The sequence below is a fragment of the Pseudopipra pipra genome, chromosome W (genome assembly GCF_036250125.1).
Source record: "Pseudopipra pipra isolate bDixPip1 chromosome W, bDixPip1.hap1, whole genome shotgun sequence".
In the NCBI taxonomy this organism is placed as follows: domain Eukaryota; kingdom Metazoa; phylum Chordata; class Aves; order Passeriformes; family Pipridae; genus Pseudopipra; species Pseudopipra pipra.
This window is the reverse complement of record NC_087580.1, coordinates 44,897,113-44,922,333: the sequence shown is the minus strand read 5'-3', so window position 1 is coordinate 44,922,333 and position 25,221 is coordinate 44,897,113. Positions and strand designations below refer to the sequence as shown.

The following is a 25,221-nucleotide window of genomic DNA, read 5'->3' as shown; positions in this document are numbered from 1 at the left end:
TTGACACAGCTGGTAATTGAGCCTACCAGGGGAGCTGCCCTGCTAGACCTGCTGTTCACAGAGGACTTGTGGGAGATGTGGTGATTGGAGGCTGTCTTGGGCATAGCAATCACAAAATTATAGAGTTTTCAATTCTCAGTAAAGTAAGGAAGAGGGTCAGCAAAACTGGACTTGTGTAGGGCAGACTTTGGCCTGTTCACGACACTGATTGAGTGAGTTCCTTGGAAAACAGTGCTGAAGGACAAAGGGTCCAGGGAGGCTGGACATTGTATAAGAAGGAAATCTTAAAAGTGCAAGAGGAGGCCGTCCCAATGTGCCATGAGATGAGCCAGTGAGAAAGAAGACTGGTCTGACTGAACAGGGAGCTTTCACTGGGACTCAGGGGAAAAAAGAGAGTTTATCACTTTTGGAAGAAGGGGCAGGCAACTCAGGAAGAGTACAAGGATGTCATTAGGTCATACAGAAAGAAAATTAGAAAGGCAAAAGTCCACCTAGAACTCAGTCAGATCCCTGTTGTAAAAGATAACAAAAAATGTTTTTTACAAATGCATTAATAACAAAAAGAGGGCCAAGGAGAGTCTCCGTCCTTTGTTGCATGCAGCGGGGAACATTGCCATCAAGGATGAGGAAAAGGCTGAGGTACTTCATGCCTTCTTTGCCTCAGTCTTTAACAGAAAGACCAGTTATACTCAGGGTACCCAGCCTCCTGAGCTGTTAGACAGGGACAGGGAGTAGAATAACCCCCCTGCCTCCCGTAATCCAGGAGGAAGTAGTTTGTGACCTGCTGTGCCACCTAGACACTCACAAGTCTATGGGGCCAGCCATAGATGTGACACTTTGCGATATGGTTTAGTGGGCATGGTGATATTTGCTAAAAGGTTGGACTTGATAATCTTATAGGTCTTTTCCAATCTGAATGATTTTATGATTCTATAACTTCTAATGCTCTGTCAGGGCCCATGCCTATTGAGCCTCTGTCCAGCACCTCCAAAAGACTAAGAGAGCCTCCCTATCTAGGGGCACACAACTGAACAATGAGAATGATGCTCATTCTGAGACCACACAAACACCATGGCTAAAAACACAACCCTTAACTACAATATTTACTCCTGAAGTCAAGGAGAAACAATGAAAGTGGAGATCAATCTAGTTAGTAAGAGGGAAAGAAGCTCCTCCTGAGAGAGAACAGGAGGAAGAATAGGAAGAGGCAGCCTATTCTGCAGCAGGGCAGCCACAGGTGTTAAGGAAGCTTCCCAGTCTGACCACTCATGAGACTCTCTGGCAGTCACTCCCAACAACAGAGACTTTAACTGCTGGGACTGAAGCCCCTTCACAGCAGGCAGCTCCAGTGAGCCCACTTGACTCCCTACACACCCCACTCACACACAGTCAGACCTGATTTCCCTACCGGTTCAACCCCAGGTTTCCCATAGCAGAGTCTCAGATGTCTCATTCCATAAATCAATTTATTCATGGCACAGTAACACAGAAACAGCCTGAGCTGGTGCCTTGGAGGAGGGACCCCCAACGAAGGAACCCCTGGGCTTTTATACCCTCACAGTCTAAGTGCGCAAGTCTCACTCTTCCTCCTGAGTCCCTGGCTCCTGCTGTGTCTCTCGGTGTCCATTCACCTGGCCGACACCACTGGTCTTAGTGCCCTTTGTTATGCAAAGAGTCAGAAATTCACAGCCTCTTGTCTCGAGCTCCCACCCAGAACTCAATCTGCATCTTGAACTGCAGCTTGCAAACTGAGCTAGCTGCACCAGATTTATTCCTCAACACAAGAACGGGAGGAGGAAGAGACAGAACACTTAAAAGAGGCAAAAAGCACCTGGTTCTTATCCCTGAATAAGCTGTGAGATATGCAGAAAGATTATGGCCCTCAGGAAGGTGAGTGAATTGCTATTTGGGTGTTCCGATGCTGAGATACTGGAGCCCAGAGTCTGGAACTAGAGGGCAAGGAATCCCAGCAGCTGGGATCCCTCACTAGGTACCATGAGATTGACAAAGGTATCCCAAGAGCAATCAACAGCCTCTGGAGGTGTTTCCTATTGAGCAGGAAGGCAAGGTATCCCCTCAAGGAAGATCTTGTAAATTACTGTTATGACCTAAAGGGTTACCCAGCCTGTAGGTGTGTAGAGATTGCATTGCAACCATGGGTTTGTAGGATTCTGTAAGACACAAGGACAATGCAGGCTTTATCTTCTAAATTTCTCTACTTTATTACAGATTACCAGAAATACCACAGAAATCATCACTAGCAAGTATACCTATGATTAATAAAGTGAATATATAAATGTATCTTAAGTTATTGCAAAATAATAACAGTATTAATCAGTAGTATGGCACCAATCAACTGTATAGCAACAGTCAATAATAACAAAAACCAAGTAGGTATACACTATCACAGGTTACTAAAACTTTATCACTAATGAAACAACTTAGCAACGATTTAACAGCAGATATGTTTATGATAGATTACTTATCTGGATATATAATATTGATATCAAGTGAATTAAACATATTTCAGAAAGGGATAAACCATCCCAGAGGGGGACCCACCCATCCCAGGGATGGGGGGATAAACCAAAGTGACACAAAAAGTGAGCCTAAAGGGAGGGCAATACTATAACAGTCTCACTTCAAAGATGACCAATATCACACAGTCTGGAGTTGGCCAAGCATCCACAGTGAGAGTCTAGTATCTCAGAATCATTTAGGTTGGAAGAAAACCCTTATGATCATCGAGTCCAACTGTTAACCTAACACTTCCAAGTCCACCAATAATCCATGTCCCTAAGCAACACATCCACATGACTTTTGAACACTTCCAGTGATGGTGACAACCACTGCCCTGGGCAACCTGTTCCAATGCTTGATAACCCTTTCAGTGAAAAAATTTCACTCAGCTATAGTGAGCTCTCTCTATTGAGTGACCCAAAAGAACAATTATTTTGAGTATGGTCCTGACCAGTAACAAGCCTTTGAAAAGATCAAACAGGAGATCATTTGTGTGGTAGCCCTTGGGCCCATTTATACAGGACCAGCTGTGCAAAATGTGCTCTACACTGCAGCCAGGGAGCATGGTCTCACCTGGAGCCTCTGGCAGAAAACACCAGGAGAGACTCAAGGTTGACCATTAGGGTTTTGGAGCTGGGGGTATAGAGGATCCAAGGCCCACTACACTGACTGAAAAAGAGATACTAGCAGCATATGAGGGGGTTTAAGCCACTTCAGAAGTTGTTGGTAGAGAAGCATAGCTCCTCTTAGCATCATGATTGCCTGTGCTGCACTGAATGTTCAAAGAAAGGATCTCCTCTACCCATTATTCAACCAATACTACATGGGATAAGTGGGTAGCATTGATCACACAACAGGCTCAAACGGGGAACCCCAGCCACCCAGGAGTCCTGGAAGAGATCATGGACTGACCGGAGGGCAGAGATTTAGGAGCATCACCCAAGGAGGTGACTCATGCTCAAGAGGCCCCACTGCATAAGAAGCTACCAGTAAATGAGAAAAAATATGCTCTGTTTACTGATGGGCCCTGTCATATTGTGGGAAACAGTTGGAGGTGGAAAACTGCTGTGTGGAGTACCACAAGACGAGTCACAGTAACTGTTGAAGGAAAAGGCAAATTGAACCAGTTTGCAGAACTGAAAGCCATCTATCTCATCAAAGGTATTGCAGAATGAGAAAAGTGGCCAGTTCTCTATCTCTATACTAACTCATAATGATGGTGAATGCCTTGTAGGGGTGGCTACAGCAGTGGAAAAAGGACCAACTGGCAGCACAAAGGTTAATCTGCTGCACTGTGGCAAGACATTGCTACCTGAGTAGAGAACCTTGTTGTAAAGGTCCATCATGTAGATGCTCACATGCCTAAGAGTCTTGCCACTGAAGAACATAAAAACAATTAGCAAGTAGACCAGGCTGCCAGAAATTAAATGGTTGAGAGGAACCTGGACTGGGAATGTACAGATGAGCTATTCATAGCTCAGTGGGCCCAAGAAACATTGGGACATCTAGAGAGAGATACAACATATAGATGGGCTCATGACTGAAGGATGGACTTGACCATCCACATCATCGGACAGGTTATTCATGAATGTGAAACATGCCATAAGCAAGCCAAGTGGGTAAAGCCTCTCTGGCACAGAAGATGGTGGCTGGGATACCAATATGGGAAGGACTGGCAGATCCATTATATAAGACTTGAATTTAAGTCTCTCTCTTCTTTATATTCCAGAATACTAGAAAAGATGAGATGCAATTTATAAGTTGAAGATCCTACAGTACATAGATGGCCTTCTACCTGTGCCCAGTAGGACCTCTTTTACTATTTTGCCCAAAGCAATTTTCCAGAAGACTCTTAACTCTGAAAACAGGTTTCTCCAGGGATAGTCCCAGGGCAAAGACGCAGGAGCAGATAGATTACTGCAAATCAGATACAGTGAAGAGGCAGAAAGTCAGGCTCAGGATGCAAGAACCTGGATGCTCTACAGGGCAACAGAGTCAATTTGCTGTCTGCATATATAGGGAGTTAATCCTTAAAGAAACCTCAAAACCTAAGTTTTCAATACTCACAGCGGAACTACATCACAATCTGCATCTCAGATTAGCGATGGCACAAATTCTTCTTCTGAGATTCTGTGATTCTGCGAAAGGGTGTATTGGGTTTGCGTGGCCAGGTTTTGGTAGCGGGGGGCTACAGGGGTGGCTTCTGTGAGAAGCTGCTGGAAGCTTCCTCCATGTCCAGCACAGCCAATGCCAGCTGGCTCCAGGATGGACCTGATGCTGGCCAAGGTGGAGCCAATTATTGATGGTAGTAATGCCTCTGTGATAACATATTTAAGAAGGGGAAAAAATGTATTGCGCAGAAGTAATTGTGGACAGAGAAGAGCGGAGTGAGAATATGTGAGAGGAACAATTCTGCAGACAGCAAGGTCAATGGAGAAGGAGCTCCAGGCACTGCAACCCGTGGTGAAGACCATGTGTCATGGTTTGAGATAGTCCCAAAATCCAATTCCCTAGCTCCATCCCCCCTCCCACATCTCAACCTGATGTGAGATGGGTTTTTCCAGACAAAACACACCAGACTCAAAGTGGGGGAAAGGGAATATATTACAATGACTGTACAAATAAATACCATATCACATTATACACACGATCACAACTATCTCTACCATGACATATAGTATTTACAATGGATCAGATCTCTTCTCTCCTCCAAATAAAAGTCCAGGAGGGAAAGAAGGACAGATCCCTTCCAGTCCTTAAGCAGCAGCATCTTCTGAGGCAGCAGGTTCTGTCTTCTCCACATGCATGCAGCAGCTGTGGCTGGCTTTCTGCCAGCACTCACGAGGGAGGTATCCAAGCCTCTCTCTCAGCCCCATCGCCTCACAACCGAGGGGTCTTCCATGGGCTTCGTAACCCCAGACAAGGTCGTTTCACCACGTCATATCACGAAGACACAGGGGGGTCTTCGTGATGGTCTGGTATCTCCAGGAAATTCAAGCTTCTCCTTGCAGGGCCTCTGTGCCCTGCTGTCTCAGGCTGCCACCGTGGCAGCAGTGCGAGGGGGGAGCCAAGGTCAACTCCCCCTGCATTCCATCTGGTCATCCCGGTCCAGCTCTGGGACGTCTTTTGAGCTTCTCAGCTCCTCTCTTTCTCCGTTGCTGCATGTCTAAAACTCTTCTCCTTAATAGGAGTCCATCTCCCTCTTTTCTAAGAGGGATCTCAAAGGAGTTTTGGGGGCTGGTACAGTCTTACCCCAAACTCTGTCTCTCTGCTGCTCTCTTTCCTCGGCTCTCCTTCCAGGAGTCTTCTCTGCGGTGTTGCATGTTGCTTCTGCTGCTCCTCCAGTTCAGGTCCTTATCTCTGGCTCTCTGCCACCGTTTCTCTGGTCAGTCCTGGCTGCTGCTCTGTGCCCATGGAGAAAAACATCTCCCGGCATAACTACAGGCACCTAGCCCAGCTTTATGCTGTTCCAGGTCCCCGCAGCCCCCCAGCCAGGGGCTGGGAGGCCCCAGAGGGCCCAAGGGGCTCAGAGCCCCTTCCTCGTGGCTCTACAACATGGCCACCTCTCCTACAACAACCAAACTACAACTCATCTCTTCCGGTGAGCTTGTGATATGTTTACATTTTTGCAGGAGCGCCCATTGGGCAGAACTTCAAAACTTCCAGGGGTTTCCACCCCTTGGGGTCTACCACTTTTCTTAGCCTCTGGGGGAAAACAAAGTCCAAACCACTACAACACGGTGAATCAGGCTGTTGCAAAGCGATTTAAATTAGTAGTAGAATGGCTAAGGCTTAGTAGAAGAGTAGGCCTAGAAAGCAACACTCCAAAGTAGCAACTTTGTTTGTGTGAAGTGGAAACCATAATCAAAGGATCTAGTCAAGCATGTATATAACGATTTGTTACCTAGGATGTGGTAAAGGTCTGTTAAACAGTTTCTAGGGATAAGACAACTTAAGCAGATTTATGATTAGAGTAGATGATTATTAATTGTTATCAGTATGAAGTATGAGCTTGTTTGTAACTGCACCTGGTTTGCTGTGGAAACTGTAACCGTTTTGCCGTGGAAACTGCACGTAAACTTGTTTGTGTATAAAAGCTGAACTGAGAATGAGGGTCTTTGGAATCCTGACTTGGGGCGTTAGCCCGCAGGTTCCCGGGGCCCCGAATAAAGCACCGCATAAACCGGCACTCTGTTGGTTTGTGTTTCTTTTGGATTACGGGCAACAAGGCTGTCCCCCTGCAGCCCATGGAGGTCAACAGGGGTGCAGAGATCCACCTGCAACCCATGGAGGAGACCCACGTTGGAGCAGGTGGATGCCTGAAAGAGGGATGTGAATGTGTGGGAAGCCCATGCTGGAGCAGGTTTATTGCAGTTGGAAGTGGAAGGCTTAGACAAAATTTATTAAAAAAAGCTCTACCATTGAGTCACAAGGTGCAGAAAGGATTCCCTTGCTTTCTAAACTCCTTCTCAGACAGGAGTCTAGGTGCGGCTGGATCCAGTCTTAGTCTTGGATTATGTCAACGGTTTAAACTTAAGGAATTACAGAGGTGTGATAGAACCACTTTTGTCCCACTGGTTTTAATTATTGGCAAAATGAGAATATTTATATAAAATGAATCATTTATTATTACAAATGATGAGACAAAGATCTTAATCAGAATTATTTACTACACAGTATAAAAGTTAAAACTACTAGTATAGTATAAGATAGGATAGTGCACTATATTGAAGCAATTATTGAAGCAATTATATTAAAACTAGCAAAAAGAAATAATTAAGTAGAGATTTGATGTAACTCACCCATACCAATGCTTGTGGGGAGATCTCTTTCTCTCAGCCTCAAGGAGTATCCTTGGAGGGTGTCCCCACCCAAGGGAGGAATCTCCATACATACACCCCAAGAAGGGTTATGTTAGAAGAGCCTGACTGTATGAAAGGGGACTGGACTTTTATAGTATTAAGTGATTGACTGGTAGTCACAGATCTACAGGCCAGAAGACTATCTTATCAGTCAAATCCTGCTTCAGAAAGCAAGATGTGTATTTGAAGTCTGGTGAACCAGTCCGGTTTTAGCATAATTCAACATCAAGACAATACCCTGGCACCAGCAGTTGAACTTGCATGATGGCAACTTGCATTGTAGGCATTCTCTGATTGGATCTTGGGGTAGGCCCTCCTGCCACTGAGACTCCTGGCAGGAACCTGTGGACCTGTGGAGAGAGTAGTCCACTCTAGAGCAGGTTTCCTCGTAGGACTTGTGACCCTGTGGGGGACCTACGTTGGAGCAGGCTGTGCCTGAAGAACTGCACCCTGTGGAAAAGTGACCTACGTTGCAGCAGTTTGTGGAGAACTGCGGGATGGACTCACTCTAGAGAAGTTCATGGAGAACTGTCTCCCGTGGGAAGGACCCCACACTGGAGAGGGGGAAGGACTCGTCTCCCTTATCAGTGGAAGAAAAAATGTGTGATAAACTGACCATAACCCCCATTCCCAGTCTCCCTGTGCTGCTGGAGGGGAGGAGGTAGAGCCCTAGAAGGAGGGAGGAGACAGGGGAAGGTGTTTGTTAAGATTTATTTTACGTCTTATTATCCTGCTCTGATTTTGTTAGTAATAAATTCAATTAATATCCCCAAGTTGAGTCTGTTTTGCCTGTGATGGTAATTGGTGAGTCCTTATCTCCCTGTCCTTATCTCAATTCATGAGCCTTTAACTATATTTTCTCTCCCCTGTCCACTTGTGGAGGGGAGTAATAGAGCAGCTTTGGTGGGTGCCTGGAAAAGAGCAAGCTATGCATAGGACAAGACCAACCATAATCTGGCCCTGGGATTAAAGGACTATTGCTTCAGAACTGAGCATTTATCTCTCCGTATAACTATGGTAAAGAAGCTAGTAAAAAGCCATCAGTTGATTCACTTGCCATTATATCTTACTGGAGGCTGTTTTCTCATTGCTATCCCAATAGTGATAAAGATCCAATAGTCCTTTGACTCACTTATCCTGTCAAGTAGCCATTCAAGATTAATGGCTAATCTCAGTCACAAGAAAACCAAACTAAGATAGTTGGAAAAATAAAATCATACTGATTATTTCTAAAATGTTTATCAGAGATATAATCAGATAGCTTTTGGAAAAGTGGAAATATATTTGAAAGTAGAATCAAATTTCTTCATCGGCACTGTGCAGACTTTCCCTTGCTCTTTATTGATCTGTGTGAAAAAAAGTCATCAAAATCACTTTTCTTTGCAATTTGAATCCTGTATTGAATGGAGATGTTTTTTACTCCATAGAGGAACATCTCAACATAAAGTGAGAAGTGAAAGATACTTGAGGCAGATGACTGCATGCATCACAAATTTACTACAGTGCATTTTTTTAGCACTCATCATGACTTTTCCTTCCTTCCACACGCTACTATATTCTATAAATCTCCAGCCATTCAGATCTCCCTTTTCACATTCTTTCAGATTATCGGTGAGAGTGTAACTAACATTATTTTTGAACTGTAAAAATTCTGAAATTGGAGCACATGTGAGGTCAAATTTAGGCCATTTGCCTATTATTTTTTAAATATGAGACATACCATGTGTTAAACTAATTCTATGGAGGCAAAAATATTATGCATCTTCCTCCGTGTACACTCCTGGATTTTTTAATACGAAGTTAAGGACCATCAAAATATTGTTTGTTTTTATAGCAATAGAGATCATCATCCATACCAGGCAATAATTTCTAAGGAATGTTAAGAGTGCAGATGCTGTCTCCAGTAGCTCTGGCCCAGGACTTCCTCTTTCCCAGCTACTGGACTCCAGCCTGGGTTGCCTGGGGTCTCTGCCCAAGCTTAGGGACCATTTCCCATTTGCAGGTTCAACCAGTAGCAAAGATAAACACATATACCAGAGACACACGCACACAGACAGACATGCAGGACACTGACAGAGTTGATTACACAGACTGCTACTAACAAGGCATTGTCTTCAACAGCATGTATATACAGGACCCACATAAACCAAACCTAGACAGTCATGTCCTCATCCACCTCTTTGGCTGGTAGAGCTAGAAGGTTACTAGTGAAGGCACACACACAATGGTCTTTAGATTCACAAACACATGCACATTCATGTATCCCTTGAGTATGGCACAGCCCTCTCTGTCCATCTAGTATCGCTGCCCAGATCCTATGCCCTCTTACCTGCTTCACAGGTTCCTACTCAATGGCTAATACACCTTGAAGTTTTCTAGGGAATTATAGATGCGCATACCCCCACACCAGGTTTGGGGAAGATACAGACAGTTCACAGAGGCTCTGACCCACAGTCCTGCTCTAGATGTTAGAGCTGAGCCCCTCATTCACCTCACTTATGCTGATCCTTCATAGTAGCTGGCTCTTGGGACATGCACACATGCCTGTATCTACTCCAGTGGCTGGAGACTTAAGACCCCTCCCTCACTCCAGTAGCCCTGAGACATTCACTCACTCTAGTAGCTGGCACCACAGGCCAGAGGTATCTACACCATGGTCTGACTCCAGTAGCTGGCACCCAGTCCACTTGCACCAGTTGCCAAAGTAGTTGACATCCCAGACGCAAAGTCTGCAGAACCTTCCTTAGATCCATAAAGCTATGGCCCCTCAACTACTGATTCTATGACACCCACTCACTCCAGTAGCCGACACCACAGGTTGCAGGGTGCTTACATTCCCAGTCTGACTCTAGTTGCTAGCACCAAATTTCACTTACACACACACAGGTCTCACCAGTAACTGGCACTTAGTCCTTTCATCACAGGATAGAGAGTGAGATTACTGTCAGAGACTGAAATGGTTAATGATTTATGCATTCTAGGAGACTCTTGCAGGATTTTGACCTTTGCATTATACCTCTGAGGAGGTGTCAAGCCCTGAAAAGGCAGGACCTCTGATGGCCCATCAAAGCCCATCCCCCCCTCTGCCAATCTAAAAAGGCAGGAACCAGGACAGACACAGAAACTCTGCGCAGGCCCAGGGAGAGTTTTGGAGGCTAGAGGCATGCCCCGTGACACTAACCATGGATATAATAACTCATAACTTCTTGGCGTGTGGGGGCTTCCCTCCTTCACCCCCAGCAGATCAAGGCCACCACTTCAACTGACAGACATGGAAGCGGCAACTACCAAGTGTCATCGCTGGACCCCGTGGGCGGTGACTATATACATTTTTTTCCACTGTTATCTTTTCTTTTTCCTTACTCTCCCTTACTCTTATCCTTTCTTTCTCCCCTATGCATTTTCTCCCCCCCCCAAAGGTTATCTCTATGTCACATTGTTATATGACAACACCCAAAATGCTAGCATACCTGTGGATACCTGTTGATACAAAATTGTTAAAATAAACCTTACCAATATATGTTTTCAGACACCGATTATTCAGTGTCGTTTCACTCTAATCCACCCAAAGGGAATTATTGATAAGAACCTGGGTTACCCTCCTCCCCTTTTTCTGGGGCGGGTCGTAACAATTGCACAGATAGTTAAGAAAAGATTTAATAAGAAGGGATAAGAAGCAAGGACAGACTCTGGTGATCAGGAGCAGTACTCAGCCAGACAAGCATGATGACAGGAATGTGACCAGCCCTTTTTATACTCCTTTCTGTCTACTCCACCTTTGTTCCTGATTGTTCCCCCTTTCCTCTGCATGTTGATTCATGGGTTTGTAGATTCCTGCATCCCCTCACACCCTGGTGTCCGAAATACCCCCTGATATACAATCTTATCAGTTGCCAAGTCCAGGTTGGTCTTCCTTGAAGTGCTTCTGTTATCATTTGTCATCAAATTTCTGTCCCTGGGATAGTCTTGTTTATGGCTTTCTCCTTTTCTTATTATCCGTGTTTTCATTGAAAAAGGTCCTTGACCAGAAACCCTTAAAGGAGCAGACACTCCCTTCCACATAACTTATATAATTCATCTTAGATTTTTTTTTTCTCTTCAGTAAAGTCTAAAGAAAGGCCTGTGTTTACTATGTAGTTAGCATTTTTTTTTCATTCTCTTGGAACAAACTGTCATTCTCAGTTCCCAATTCAGTAGTTATTGGATCTATCCATCAGAAATTTTGAATCAAGTAAGTTAACTTTTCCACCTCAGTTTCTCAGGAAACTGCATGATAAATCTCACTTTTTGTTTTATTCGTTCAATGTGCCAGTAGACAATAAACTGAGGCTCACTAACAAGAGAAGAACTTTGCGTGAGGCAGAGCGAATATTTTTTGAAGGCATCAAATGTAGAATGAGTGCACAAAACCTGAGATTAGTGAGGATCCCCATGGAGACAGTTCATCCTTTCCCAATGAAATATGGGGTAATGAATGTAGCAAAAATAGACATTTGCATAACTTGCTGTTGCCCTCTTTCTTAACACTTTTGAGAATGATCTCTGGATCACATAATAGATTTGTTTTGTACTGTTTCTGCTATTAACATTGTTTGCTGTTATAGCTTAAAATGTTACTTTGTTTTCTAAATCGTTAAATTCATAAGCATTTATGTTAGATACCTGCTTTTCTAAGTTAAAAATGGTTAGAAGTCAGTACTGCAAAACCCAATTAATTAGAACATTTGCAGAGAACACAACAAACCATTCTCAGCACAACTCCATTTGTAGATCAAAATGTTCATAAGGATACTTTAAGAAGACATCTCACAATCCAGTTCAAAGGTGAGTATATACCACATGTAGATAGTTCTGCAGAACTAAAAATCAGCTGTCCAAACTCTTTGTGCAAAATGCATAAGGATCTTATATTTCCTCATACATATTTAAAGGATTAGATGCTCTTTCAGAGTTATCTTCCCCACAAGTGTTATTAGATTTTGTAAAAAAATAAAATGTTCCTTTCCCCCCCCAAATAGTGGCTATGTAAATTTCCATTGATTTAACTTGAATGTTCATTTAAAGTAGCATAAAGTGTGCTTTAAGTTGTGGTGATTATCTTAATTTACTACTAAAAATATGTCTCTCAAATGTTAGGTCCAAGTGGAACATACTAAAGAAAAAAAATAAAAGAAGTTTGCTCAAATTGAGGTGCATAGATGTCAGTGTTCATTACCAAAGTCAACTTTGAACAGGGTAGTCTAGTGTAGAGACCTGAGTAACAATGTGACACCAAAAAGCATGGAGATGTTCAAAAAAAGGACTTGTATTCAATGGAGTGATTTTCACAAGTAATTTTAAGGATTAATTGGAGAAGAAAATTTGCTAAAATATATAGGTATTTTAATTGTCAGACTACAAAAGCCATTTACATTTTTTGCTCAACTGAAGTTATGTAAATCATGACAATGATTTAAGAGGGATGTGCAACAGAAAGCAGTAATTAACATCCAAGCAGAATAGTTAAGTGTTAAGTATATACCAGCTTATTGACACCAGTGGGACCTCAGCTACATTATATTGTACATATACTGCTGCTATACTCCAAATCTGGAAGAGGAACTGAGGAATTCAGAGCAGTAAAACTAGTAAAATTGGAAGAATAAACCCTGAAAAGAATGCTTAGAAGCTTGATAACTTCCCAGGCTGCCAATCCTAAAAATCACAAAATAGTTGAGGCTGGAACCTGGTCCACATACTCCCCCCCTCCCCCTTCCTCCCCAAGCAGAGTAATCTGGAACTGGTTGCCCAGGACCATGTCCAGACAGCTCTTGAATTATCTTCAAGAAGGGAGACTCCACAACCTCTCTGGGCAACCTGTTCCAGTGTTCAGTCACACTCACAGTAAAAAAAAAAAGTTTTTTTAATGTTGAGATGGAAATTCCTGTGTTTCATTTTGTACCCATTGGCTCTCAACCTGTCACTAGGTACTACTGAGAAGAGCCTGTCTCCCTCTTCTTCATTCCTTCCCATCAGGTATTTGTACACATTGATGAGAACTCCAAGCCTTCTCTTCTCCAGGCTAAATAAACAGTCCCAGCTCTCTCAATGTGACCACCTACTTTTGACTCCTGGTAATATGGTTAACATAACTAATGCCATTAGGTAAATAGCCATTCCCTGTGACTGAACTGGTCACATATCAGTCCCCTTTTCCCTCATCAGGCCTTGAAGGTCTTGTGCACCAGGAAGACTTCTCCCCTTTCTTATCAGTCTCCAGGTTCCTGGATGACAGGCCAACTACTCTCCTCAATGGCTTTGAAGGTCCCAGGCACCTGGTCAATCAGGTGGTGACCCTGACACAGAACAGGGAAGCTTAGCAGCACACAGAGCACTGCCTATAAGATCAAGCAGTTAAAAGTCCTAAGTGGGATTTGGACCAAACTGCTGCTGGACGGCAAAACTTGTGATCCTCCAGTGGTCAGGGATGCCTCCCACATCATCTGCTTCTATCGAGGATTGAGTGACTCGTATTCTTTTACATCTTTCAAGCCTAGATTATGATTGTTATATTGATATGGCAAGTCATGTATTAAGATTTGACCTGATCTGCAGAGGGTCCAGTTGATTAGAAACCATAAGCTAAACTGTGCTATAAAATTCTGTGCTATGCTACTTATAAAATTGTGCTACACTGATTCTGCTTATTAAAACACCTGTGCTACCCTGATCATAACATTCTATGTTGATCATAAAAGTCTGGTAAAAAATAAAACTTTAAATGTAACTACAACTTAATTTCATCATCATTCTGCCAAGGATTTCCAAAAGAACTTGTCTGTCCCTATAAAGCCAGGTGACAGCCTCTCCTCATGGGAGAGATGCTCCAGTCCTTTAATCATCTTTGTGGCTCTTCGCTGTCCAAGACTGTCTTGTGCTGAGGGGCCCAGAACTGGACATGGTACTTTAGATGCAGCCTCACCAGTGCTGAATAAAGGGGAGGGATTGTTGCCCGTAATCCAAAAAAAAACCACAAACCAACAGAGTGCCGGTTTATGCGGTGCTTTATTCGGGGCCCCGGGAACCTGCGGGCTAACGCCCCAAGTCAGGATTCCAAAGACCCTCATTCTCAGTTCAGCTTTTATACACAAACAAGTTTACGTGCAGTTTCCACGGCAAAACGGTTACAGTTTCCACAGCAAACCAGGTGCAGTTACAAACAAGCTCATACTTCATACTGATAACAATTAATAATCATCTACTCTAATCATAAATCTGCTTAAGTTGTCTTACCCCTAGAAACTGTTTAACAGACCTTTACCACATCCTAGGTAACAGATCGTTATATACATGCTTGACTAGGTCCTTTGATTATGGTTTCCACTTCTTCAGCACACAAACAAGGTTGCTACCTTACTACTTTGGAGTGTTGCTTTCTAGGCCTACTCTCCTACTAAGCCTTAGCCATTCTACTACTAAATTTAAATTGCTTTGCAACAGGATCACCTCCCTTGACTTTCTGGCAACAATATCCCAATGCAGCTCAGGATACTGTTAGCCTTCTTTACCACAAGGACACATTGCTGGCTCACGTTTAGCTTGGTGTCCACCAGGACACTACACACATACAGTCCTTTTCTGCAAAGCAGCTTTCCAGTTGGTGAGCCCCCATCATGTACTGGTGCATGGGGTTGTTCCTCCCCAGGATGTGGGACTTGGCACTTCCCCTTGTTGAAATTCAGTCCATTTCTCCAGCCTGTCAAGGTACCTCTAGATGGCAGCACAACCCTCTGGTGTATCAGCCACTCCTCCCAGTTTTGCATCATCTGTGAACTTGATGAGGGTACACTCCTTCCCACTATCCAGGGGTGTTGGTAACTTGGTGCCAAAAATATATTTTGGGGTATTCATATAAGATTTTTCCCCCATAATCAGAGAAGAGGGAGGAATAAGGAAAATCTCATGATTTCAGTATTCAAAGTCAAGCTTGGTAATTTACCTTTAATGACATAAAATAATTAAGTGTTCATGTACTAGTATGAAAACCTTAATATGTCTCAAGGAAATTCACAGCACTGTGGTATTATTCTCTTCACTGCTCATCATGTCTAGCTTTGGATAAATTCTATTTTTTTTTTTTAATTCAGTGAGTAAAATAAAATTCCAATTTTAGTTAAGCACAATAATTCAAAGCAGTCACATCTATTAGCTAAACACTGACAAATGCTTCTACTGTTCCCTGCTGCTGAACTACTGCTAACAGTGTGAGCTATAGTGTGTTCTGGAAATAAGAGGTTTCCTCACAGACTTGCATAAATCCCTGAGGAGGAATTTTTCTGCTTTCGGTGAAATACAATTTAAGCATTATGCTTTACCTCAGTTAAATTCCATCTTATTGACATTCATACTTACATGGGGAAAAAAATTAAAAAGATTTGACTTAGCAAGCAAACTTACTTCATAGGGGAAAGTATTATACCAGCACACCAGTACATGTGGCCCAACTTTAAAATACTAAGTCCTTTTAAATTAAAATACTGAAGAAACTGCTTCTTCACAATCTGAAGTCACATCACTACATTTTGCTCATGAGAATAAAATTTACAGTCATGAGTTGCACATAAAGGATTTATTTTATTTAAATGTTTTAAGGATAGAGTTACATCATAATTATAAAAATTACTTACAGAATTAAGTAACAGATTTAAAGTGTTCATACTTCTAAATGCAAAGAAAATAAAAATAATGAAACCAAGCTCTAAAGATGAAGTCACTACCTAATTTTAAAATGTGAACACGAAGACCTTTGAACTATACACATACCAAGAACCGTCCAAATTGCACTAATGATGTAAAATACAAAATGCACAACATTTTCAAGGAACCAGAAACTGTTTTTACCATAATTATAATTATTATTGTAATAAATAGGATTTTCCCCAAAGTATTTAAGTCTTTATGTAGTCCAACTTAGTTTAGGCTTTGGCATTCAAAAGAAAAAAAAATCAGTGTTTTAATTATCAATTGTGATTTTATTTATTCTTTAACAGAATACATGGTCCCTTCAAATGCTGTATGACACATACAACTGGAAAATTACCTTCTGTTGGCACTATGTTCGCCTCACCAGTGCATTTAATCCTACTAACAACCATTCAAACAGCACAATAAGTAAATTCACAAAAAACTGAACACAAAATAAAAACAAAACAAACTCCAAACCTAAACATTATAACATGCAACTTCAGTTTGTTACATTGAATGTTCTAACCTTCTAAGCATGCAAAAAAGGATGGTCTGCGTTTAAGGGGTTTTTTTTTCCTTTTTAAAAGTTTTACATGGCAGATTGACATCATGCACACACAATATACAACAATACTACAGCAGGTAAATGAGAGGCCAATAACTTTTATATATAGATCCATGGCTTGTGTCATCACAAGACCTATGATAAATTTGGAAAGTAATGTTGAACCCCTAGAACAAGGGACCAACATGTAGTTACTAGGGTAATGCAAACACTGCATGCAGATCTGAAACATGAGCCTAAAATAAAGCCCAAAGCAGATGGCAGGGAGTGGAATTAGTCTCAAGTCTCAAAAAGGTGGTTTAAGCTATTAAAAAAACAACCACAAAATCAAAAACACTCCCCCCACAAACCTTAAGAAAAAAAGATGAAAAGAAAAAACCCATGCAACAGACAATGGGGACATCCGAAAACAACCATAAAATTTGACAGTATATACTGTATAGATTATATTCTAATTAGCAAAATATGGTGTATTAGAGTGGTTTACATAAAAACTCACAAATGCAAGCCTAATGGTAAAAATGTTCCAGTAGACCTAAACCTCAAATATTTCAAAACAAACCTTGTTGTTACATCCTTAGATGTAAAGCCCAAAATTCATTGTACTAAGTTATTCATGTATTTTGTGTGTAATCAATACACTCATTGTTGTGTCACAAATATCAGCTTGGGCTCATGGAGCCAGGCTCAGCTTTGAGATTTACATGCAGGACTCTTAAGAGTCAATAGAAAGCACATAACAGATCTGCAGGATGAAAGCACTGTGTTGCAAATCTGCTCATTTTGTTCAAAACACAATGAAAATTTACGGACTCAGATAGTGCTTAAAGAAGTTGTGAACTGAAAGACAATAGCCTACCTTTGGTAGCCCATGATGAAATACAGGATATAATGCAATATAGTAGCAAGGGACAAAGAATTGATACCATATTTATACAGTATTACCATTTAACAGCATAATGAGGCACAAGCCTTAAGGCTAAAATATGAAATCAGGCAAAAAAATGGACAGAAAAGGACTTAAACCACTGAGTCTTTGATATCAAGAATACCCACAATAGAGGTCAGACCTCTGATCTCTGATTAACAGTACCTCTCCTGCATCCTCCCACTGACATCATAAGGTTGGATATCTATGTATTCCTTCTTTCCATCAATAGCATTGACTGTATTCACATTCTTCACATACTGTATTTCTGTGAAGCAGTGCTTTGAAGCTTGTAGAGCTCTGCTTTAACATGACAATTTTGTCGCTGTGCTGATCCTTGTTACAATTACGATGCTTTTAAAAGTTGCTATTCTTAAAAAACAACAAATACCCTACCCTTGATTTTCAACTATCTTGCAAGATTAAAACTGTGAAAGGATTCTGTTGTTGTGAGCTGTTATTTACATCCACAATCTAATGCAGATGACTGAACCACTGAGACTGTCTATAGCTCTCATTAGATAGTACACCACTGGCATGCAAAACTCTAGTGTTCATAGAATGAAATTCACATTAACGGCATACCTCAAAGCAAGTACACCACTAAAGGCAACAACAGGTTTAAACTGTAGATTTGTCTGGACACTCCTTACATGGAAAAGCCAGAAAAAGAATACATTGAAAAGATGCCTTCTTGAACCAAAATGGTTAAAACCAATAGCAAAGCCCAACACAAAACAAAGCAAAGGAATACAGCAGATTGAGCAGAAGGCAACAAATGCATCTCCTTCTCCTTCTCTAAAGGAGGTCATCAGTGTAAAAGGACCCCCCCCAAACTTGTATTTACTGTGGAAAAGATTAACTAATACTAGGTTTCTAAGTCCACATACAAACATCCAGGTTGCTAGGTTCTGATATTAAATGAGAGACTACTGATTGCCAATGTGTAGTCTAAAGTCTGCTTAAGTAGCATTATATACTGTTAAACTTGTGGCACCAAGCACTTGTATTCTGCTACGAAATGTGTATAACAAAACAGAGTACAACATTTAGGATTAAAGGCAGCTTTGTTGTGATGTATTTTACTGGTTCGTACAATTTGTAAACACAGGCGCTTAACCTGCATTTTCTAATTAACTGGATATGCAGATTAAATATATTTTTATAGTTTAAAGCCTTTTCACTGAAAGGTGCATAAGTCAAACACCTGATACCCTACTGCCCTGTGACTAGTAAAAATGCACAAGTATTTCCATGTACTGCAAGTTCTTAAAAAACTTAATTTGAAATGAAATGTAGAAACACAGTAAATTGATGTTACTTGGGTTAGATACTCCCTACTGCTGCACAAACTGTTTAAATCTTTCAGAAAAGTCACCTCTGTCCCAAGCCAGAAAACAAGGACTGCCAGTAGCCAAGAAATTAAATTTAATGTTGCAAAAGAAGGCATATGGAAAATAGCAAACTACACTTGAATGTGGCAGTTGAACAGGTGATGCAAGGTTGAAGGAAAAGTTAATCTATGAAAAAATCTAGATTACAATACTAGATTGATTTCACACAGCTTGAATTTGCAACTGTTCTTTGCTTTTAACTCCCTACCACCCAAATATATTGACTTCCTTCAAGAAAAGGAGTTCTCTTACACAAGATGTGTCATGTTCACATAAATTTGTATTATTCAGAACAAATAGAGTTGCTAGCAGAGATTGTGGGTTCGCAGGGACATTTAAGCTTTCATTTAACTGAAAAACAGTCAAGTCTGTGTCTACAAATTTTACATTTAATAGTTCCACAAATTTGGCAGAAGTTCATGATGACGCCTAGGATGTCTTCACCAAATCATAGACATAAATATGGAAATCATCATCAAACTTGATGAAATAGACAGATGGTTTGGCTTCAACTTGATGAATGACCATGCCAGTCCGTTTTGAGCCATCTTCTTTGGCATATTCCACTTGTTTGCCTACCAGGCTGTCCACAACTTCACCTGGTTCTCGTTCTGCAGGAGGTGAATCATCTGTAATATGAAAATACAATGTACTTTGGTAGACATTTATGAATTTTTTCCAATATACAAAACTGCAGAGACTTCTTTAAAAGTTAAGAAACAATCACAAGTTTAAAATGCAGAGTATGTCTAAAACAAGTTGAGTTGTTTAGACAAACACCTAACTATTGCCATGCTTCTAGAGAGTAGTCACAGATTTTATTTTTTTAGGTAATACCATCCTCACTTTTATGAAGAAAAAAATAGCACTTCAATTGGTTAGAAAAGTAAATCTTTCGACATGAAGGTTTACACACCAATTACAAAATGTTTGTAGATAATTGAATTTAAGCCCCCAGCAGAACAAGGCATTTAGTGTCTTTAACAGAAAGGCAGGTGTGCTAGAGCCCACACGCTATCCAAAATGTCAATGCAAACATGCCATTGCAACAAACCCACATCTTCCAAGCTAAGTGCAACCTCCTTAATGAATAATGCTGTTGAAAGGAGCTTTTGATTTCACACTAGAATGGATACTGTTGAGAAGTTTAACTATATTATTTACTTTTCTAGCAAAATCTACCCAGAAGTATCCCTAAAGACACAATTCGCATTGTCTGTAAAAAATCCAAATTCAGGGAAGGTAGTTCATAGTTCATAGTGTCTTAGAAACAGAGGTAAGTAATCATAGAATCATAGAATATCCTGAGTTGGAAGGGACCCACAATAGATAGTCTCAGGAAAAAAAAACACATTAAAAAGTTAATTCTTAAATATGAAAAGCATAAGTCTTTTTTAACTTATTTTTCTAAGAAAGAGGAAAGCAAAGCAGAATTTAAAAAGTAATTGCAAGGTATTTCAGGGTGGCAACTCTGAAAGAGCTTGCTTTATTTGTTTTTTTTACAAATAGGAAGGTCAATTTTTCCATTAATATTTGTGGCTCCCTCTCAAGCCACAGATATGTTGATTTTTGTTAGGCTGGAAAAAAGTCTAAAACCATAGGATTAGTACAGAGGTTATGCAAGTAAGTGCCACCTGTTTACTCAGCCACTGCTAGATCTGAAGGAAGACAGTCTCAGAAACTCAATGAATTAATTTTAAATAATATTTATTTAGTGCATTGCAAATTAGTGTTTGGCTATCGAATTAATGATTTACTTCAAAGCCAAAATTGCTTCTCTGTCAGAGAAGTGCTTTTGAGGTGCAGGACAACGAGAGTACAATATTCTTGACAAAATTTTTTCTTTTTTTTTTTGGTATTAGCTATAATTCCTTGAACAACACTGTGTGAAAATATTTAGAGGAAAAAAACAATAACTTTCACTTCAAAAAAGGAAGAAAAAATATTCCTCCTAACCTATTGAATTTTTTTTCCTGTTTACGTGTTTAAACATGTGAGAGAAAATGAGTTTTCAAAAATTAGTGCTTCTTTCCTCCAAGAAACTATTCAAAAACTTTCCAAACTGAAGAAACCTACCTAGACTAAATTAACTGGACTATTTTAGTTAGCCCCAAAACATTATTTTTATAAGAACTGCTTCAAAAATACAACTCCTTGAGATGGCTCTTGATTTGTGACACTTCTATAAGAAAATAACAACAGAAAGTATCTAGTTTGTCAGTGTAAAAAAAAAAATCTAAGTGTAATCTCTTCCACAACAGTATGTATATCTTTATCAGAATTCGGAATTATAATGGAAAAGGATTTTCCAGTATTTACTGCATATTTCACCACTGATTCAAGTAAAATATTTCAGAAATTGTTTAATACAGATGTTTCTTCAGTTGTGCTGTAAACCTTTCTAGTCTTGATACTTAAAAAGATCCTTGTTTGTCAACTCTCTTTTCCATATATAACCCATAAGCCATACAATAATACAGAGATGCCACTTTCCAGAAGAAAAAAGTAGCTGTTCTACTTACTGGAATCAGGCATAATGCGAAGGTCACCTTCTTTATAGTCATCTAAGAGTTGGTACATGTACAAGACAGGATCTTTCTCGTAGGTAATATAAAACCATGTGTTCATAATAGGAGCTCGAGCCAAGATCATCCCTCTCCATTCATCTTTTGAGCCATCCTCTGTCTCAAACATATGTTCCACAGCTTTGCCAATCATTGTGTCTGCCAGGTGGGCATCGCTAATTCGAGATGAAGCTGAAATGGTAGTAGTTCATAAGTATGTCCATTCAAAAAGTACAGAAATAAGTCTTTGCAAAAATTAATCTTTATCCAGATTCATGAATAAATTTGTTTGAAAGTTGGACAATTCACATACAAAACAAATAATGTCCATTTCAGAGAGTTAAAGAACAAAGAACAGCAGAACTTGAAGAATTATTTTAACGTTAACACTTTATTGACATTTTCCATTATTGCACCCTCCCTCCCAATCCAACTATCATAATGCAAAGTAAAGGGAGACCAATATAGGCCACAACAAGGAATAGCATCTGTATTTTAAATATTTGTATTGTGGGTGGAGGGGAGGGAGGCTAAATCACAGAGCAGCTGTATGAAGTTATTAATGAAGGTGTTCGGTTTGGTTCCCCCTAACTCCATTCTAGAGACTGCTACTGATTTCTTTGCAGACAGGAAAACCAAGAATTTATTCCATTCAGAAATAAGTAATTACTAGGGTAAACTTTGAACTTTACAGTTTGGAAACACCTGCAGTTTAACAATTCAGTGCTAATTATAAAAAACAATAAAGCCTTGTTACTAGTCATTTCACTTCGAAAATGCTTTTTTCCCTCCACTTGTATTAAAACCTAGGGAAAGCACATGAAAAAAACCCCCAACCAAACACATAATTACTGTCAAACACTCACAAGAAAACATAGTCAGGACATTTCTCAGCTGGTTCAGAGTTTAAATTTTAATGGAACTATTGCTGTTACATGTACATAAGCTTGTTAGGGATAAGACTCAAAAAGAAAAAACACAGAATTTTCTGCATACCATTTAAAGACAAGAGACAGCACTAATCTCTGCTATCATCAAAAACTTGTGAAATAAAAAAAAAATTAAACAGAGCATTTAGATTATCTGCCATGTAATGAAAAGTAATTTAATAAAATTTAAATGTTCTGACAACATATGCACATATAGGAAAAAACCGCTTACCAACTCTGTCTGGAAGGACTTCAAGTGCTGAAACTCTTTCATCTTTGTGCAGTTCTAGTCCATACACACAATCAAATCCATCATACTTTATAAGATAGAGGGAGGGATTTACAGGAACTTGATCAAGAACTGTGCCCTTCCATTGTGTTACAGGTCCACTCCCTTCTCTCCAGCCATGCTGTATTCTGCAGCCTACAATGTTTCTTCGTGGCTGAGAAATAGGTTTGCTTGGTCCAACATTGTTTCTATGCTTTCTGTACAGATACAAACATAACATTAAACAAGTACATACTCAAAATTCTACTCCAGACAAGAGGTACATGCTTTAGGAAGGCAATATATTATTATATATTAATATAAGATACATTAATTTCTAACACATACAGCTTAGTGCACCTTATTCAAATTAGGGTATAAAGTATATTACATTGCACTGGAAAAGGAAAAAAAACACACTGAAAAGTAGTGGAACATTTTCAACATTTTGTATAAGGTTGCTTTCATAATAGTAGTTTCTAAAACCAGTTTGCTTAAGCCAAAATAACTTTTTTAGCCATTGCTACACTGAACATCAAAAATAAAGCTTGCTTGTTAAAACTCTAAATCAGGTCTGAAAGAGCAATGTCACCTAATAGTATTATATACTTTTGCTACATTGTCGCTCTTGGCAGAATAGTAAACATAATTCCCTTACCCCAGGAGGAAGAATTCAGTGGAAACATTAGTGGTGGTTAATTAAAATTCTTCAAAGCATTTGTTTTCCCTAACCTTTGTTGTCACCTGAAGGAAATTTTGCTTCCCTTTGCACTTGCAGGTATCTTTGATTTCAAGTGTTTTTAAAGACATGGTAGCGACAATATTCTTTCAACATTCCTTTTTAGTACAACACAAGAAAAATGATATGCAAAGGTCACAGTAATAGAAGTGATATTCTTTAAAGCAGATAATAAATTAAATATACTTTTTACCCTTCCTCATTTTTGTAATCCAACTTGCACTGAAAGATTCCTTCTGGTAAATGTCAGTTGCTCTGATAAACAGTCATGTAAGCTATTTGACAGTTTCAACCCACTAAAACAGTGTTACACAAGTTTTATTCTATTGAGTTTAAAAAAATCAAAACAGTAAGTTGACACTTGTAAATACAATGTATGAAGAAACACGAACATTATGACATTACATCTGTGATAAATGTATATTATCTTTATTTTAGCATGTTACAATATGCATATTCATTCCTAAAGTGATATTTAGTGGGTTGCCTGATTAAAATTCTCAGAAATGTTAGCTAATTCCAAAATAGATTTCTGGATTAATTACCAATTATAGTACACTTCATTTGAATGGCAATATACACATCACTAGCATGCTTAAAAGTAACGTAAAAAAAGAAAAATCAGTTGCATAAAACAACATCCATCATTAGATTAGTGACAATGACCAAAGAAAAATGTCTCTAGGAAAAATGAAAACTCAAAGAGCAGCCCATGTATGATAGAGATCCACAAGACACAATGAAGTCTCATAATGAGTCTTAAAGAATAATAAAAACAGTATATAAAATTACTAATGTTGAAGATATAATCTTAACTCTATTAAAAACAAGATGTATAATTCCTTCAGCAGCTTGTCCCACCTCAAGATTCATTCTCCATGAAAATCTTAGTAGAGTTCCACAGTATCTTATGTCAAATTTAATTTCTGTGATGATTTAACCTGATCAAGGAGGTCAGTCTGCATTCACAGTCTGTGTTGTCAAAGTTAGGGGTATTATAGAAATGCTAATCTCTTCCGGTTAAGAGGAACTCCTCTGCAGAGTTGGTTCTAATTTTCCACAGGAGCTTGAACACATGTTCAAATAATACTTCTTGCTCAAGTTTTATTTTTAAAAAAAATTAAAATAGTCTTAGTAAAGTTTTATTCTGAATAAATGAGATCTGGTTCTTAGGCACTATGTAAAGGACATTGTTTTGCATGTAATTAATGTATTCAGCTTCAATGAATCCCAATTCCATTTTAAGGTGTCCTCACAGAATAAAACTAACTGCTACTGAAGCTAAAAAGTTGAAATAGAAAAAGGTAAAATAATACTGCTCATGTTTAACCACACAGTTAATTTCACTTTCTGCCTATAAATCATAATCATAACATTTTAAGTTGGTACAATTAAGTGAAAAGCTTCAGTCGCTTAAAAAATACAATGAAAAAAGCTACATAATACAGTTTAATTTGGTAACTACCTTTTAAAACACCTTGGAGAGAGCAAAAAGTGTCATAAATGCAATTACAAATCGAGCAGCAGCCAGGTATACTTGCAGTTCAAGTTTTCCTTTGTCTGAAGTCTGGTACTACTGGACAGCCACTCATTCTCATTTGGACTGCTATTTGTTATAGCAGGAAATATGATTTTCAAACAAATAAATTGCCAAAGATAAACTATTTTTGCTTGCAACTGAACATGTCATAAGAAAGAAAACAGGTTTCTAACTGACTACAAATAACA

General features: G+C 39.7%; 1 protein-coding gene and 1 long non-coding RNA gene across 2 annotated transcripts in view; one reads left to right on the top strand and one right to left on the bottom strand.

Moving 5' to 3' along the window:
* Window positions 1–6,278: 6,278 nt before the first annotated feature.
* The window catches only part of LOC135405133 (uncharacterized), a 70,942-nt gene continuing 51,999 nt past the window's right edge, over window positions 6,279–25,221 (top strand). Inside the window, exon 1 of the long non-coding RNA XR_010425752.1 lies at window positions 6,279–6,419. This is a non-coding gene — a long non-coding RNA (uncharacterized LOC135405133). The remainder of the gene's footprint in view (window positions 6,420–25,221) is intronic.
* The window catches only part of LOC135405124 (spindlin-Z-like), a 71,325-nt gene continuing 62,079 nt past the window's right edge, over window positions 15,976–25,221 (bottom strand). Inside the window, exons 4-6 of the mRNA XM_064639839.1 lie at window positions 22,719–22,972; window positions 21,516–21,749; window positions 15,976–19,622 (exon numbers count right to left, since the gene is read on the bottom strand). Of these exons, the coding sequence (XP_064495909.1) occupies window positions 19,423–19,622; window positions 21,516–21,749; window positions 22,719–22,972 (688 nt within the window). The 3' untranslated portion in view covers window positions 15,976–19,422. The remainder of the gene's footprint in view (window positions 19,623–21,515; window positions 21,750–22,718; window positions 22,973–25,221) is intronic.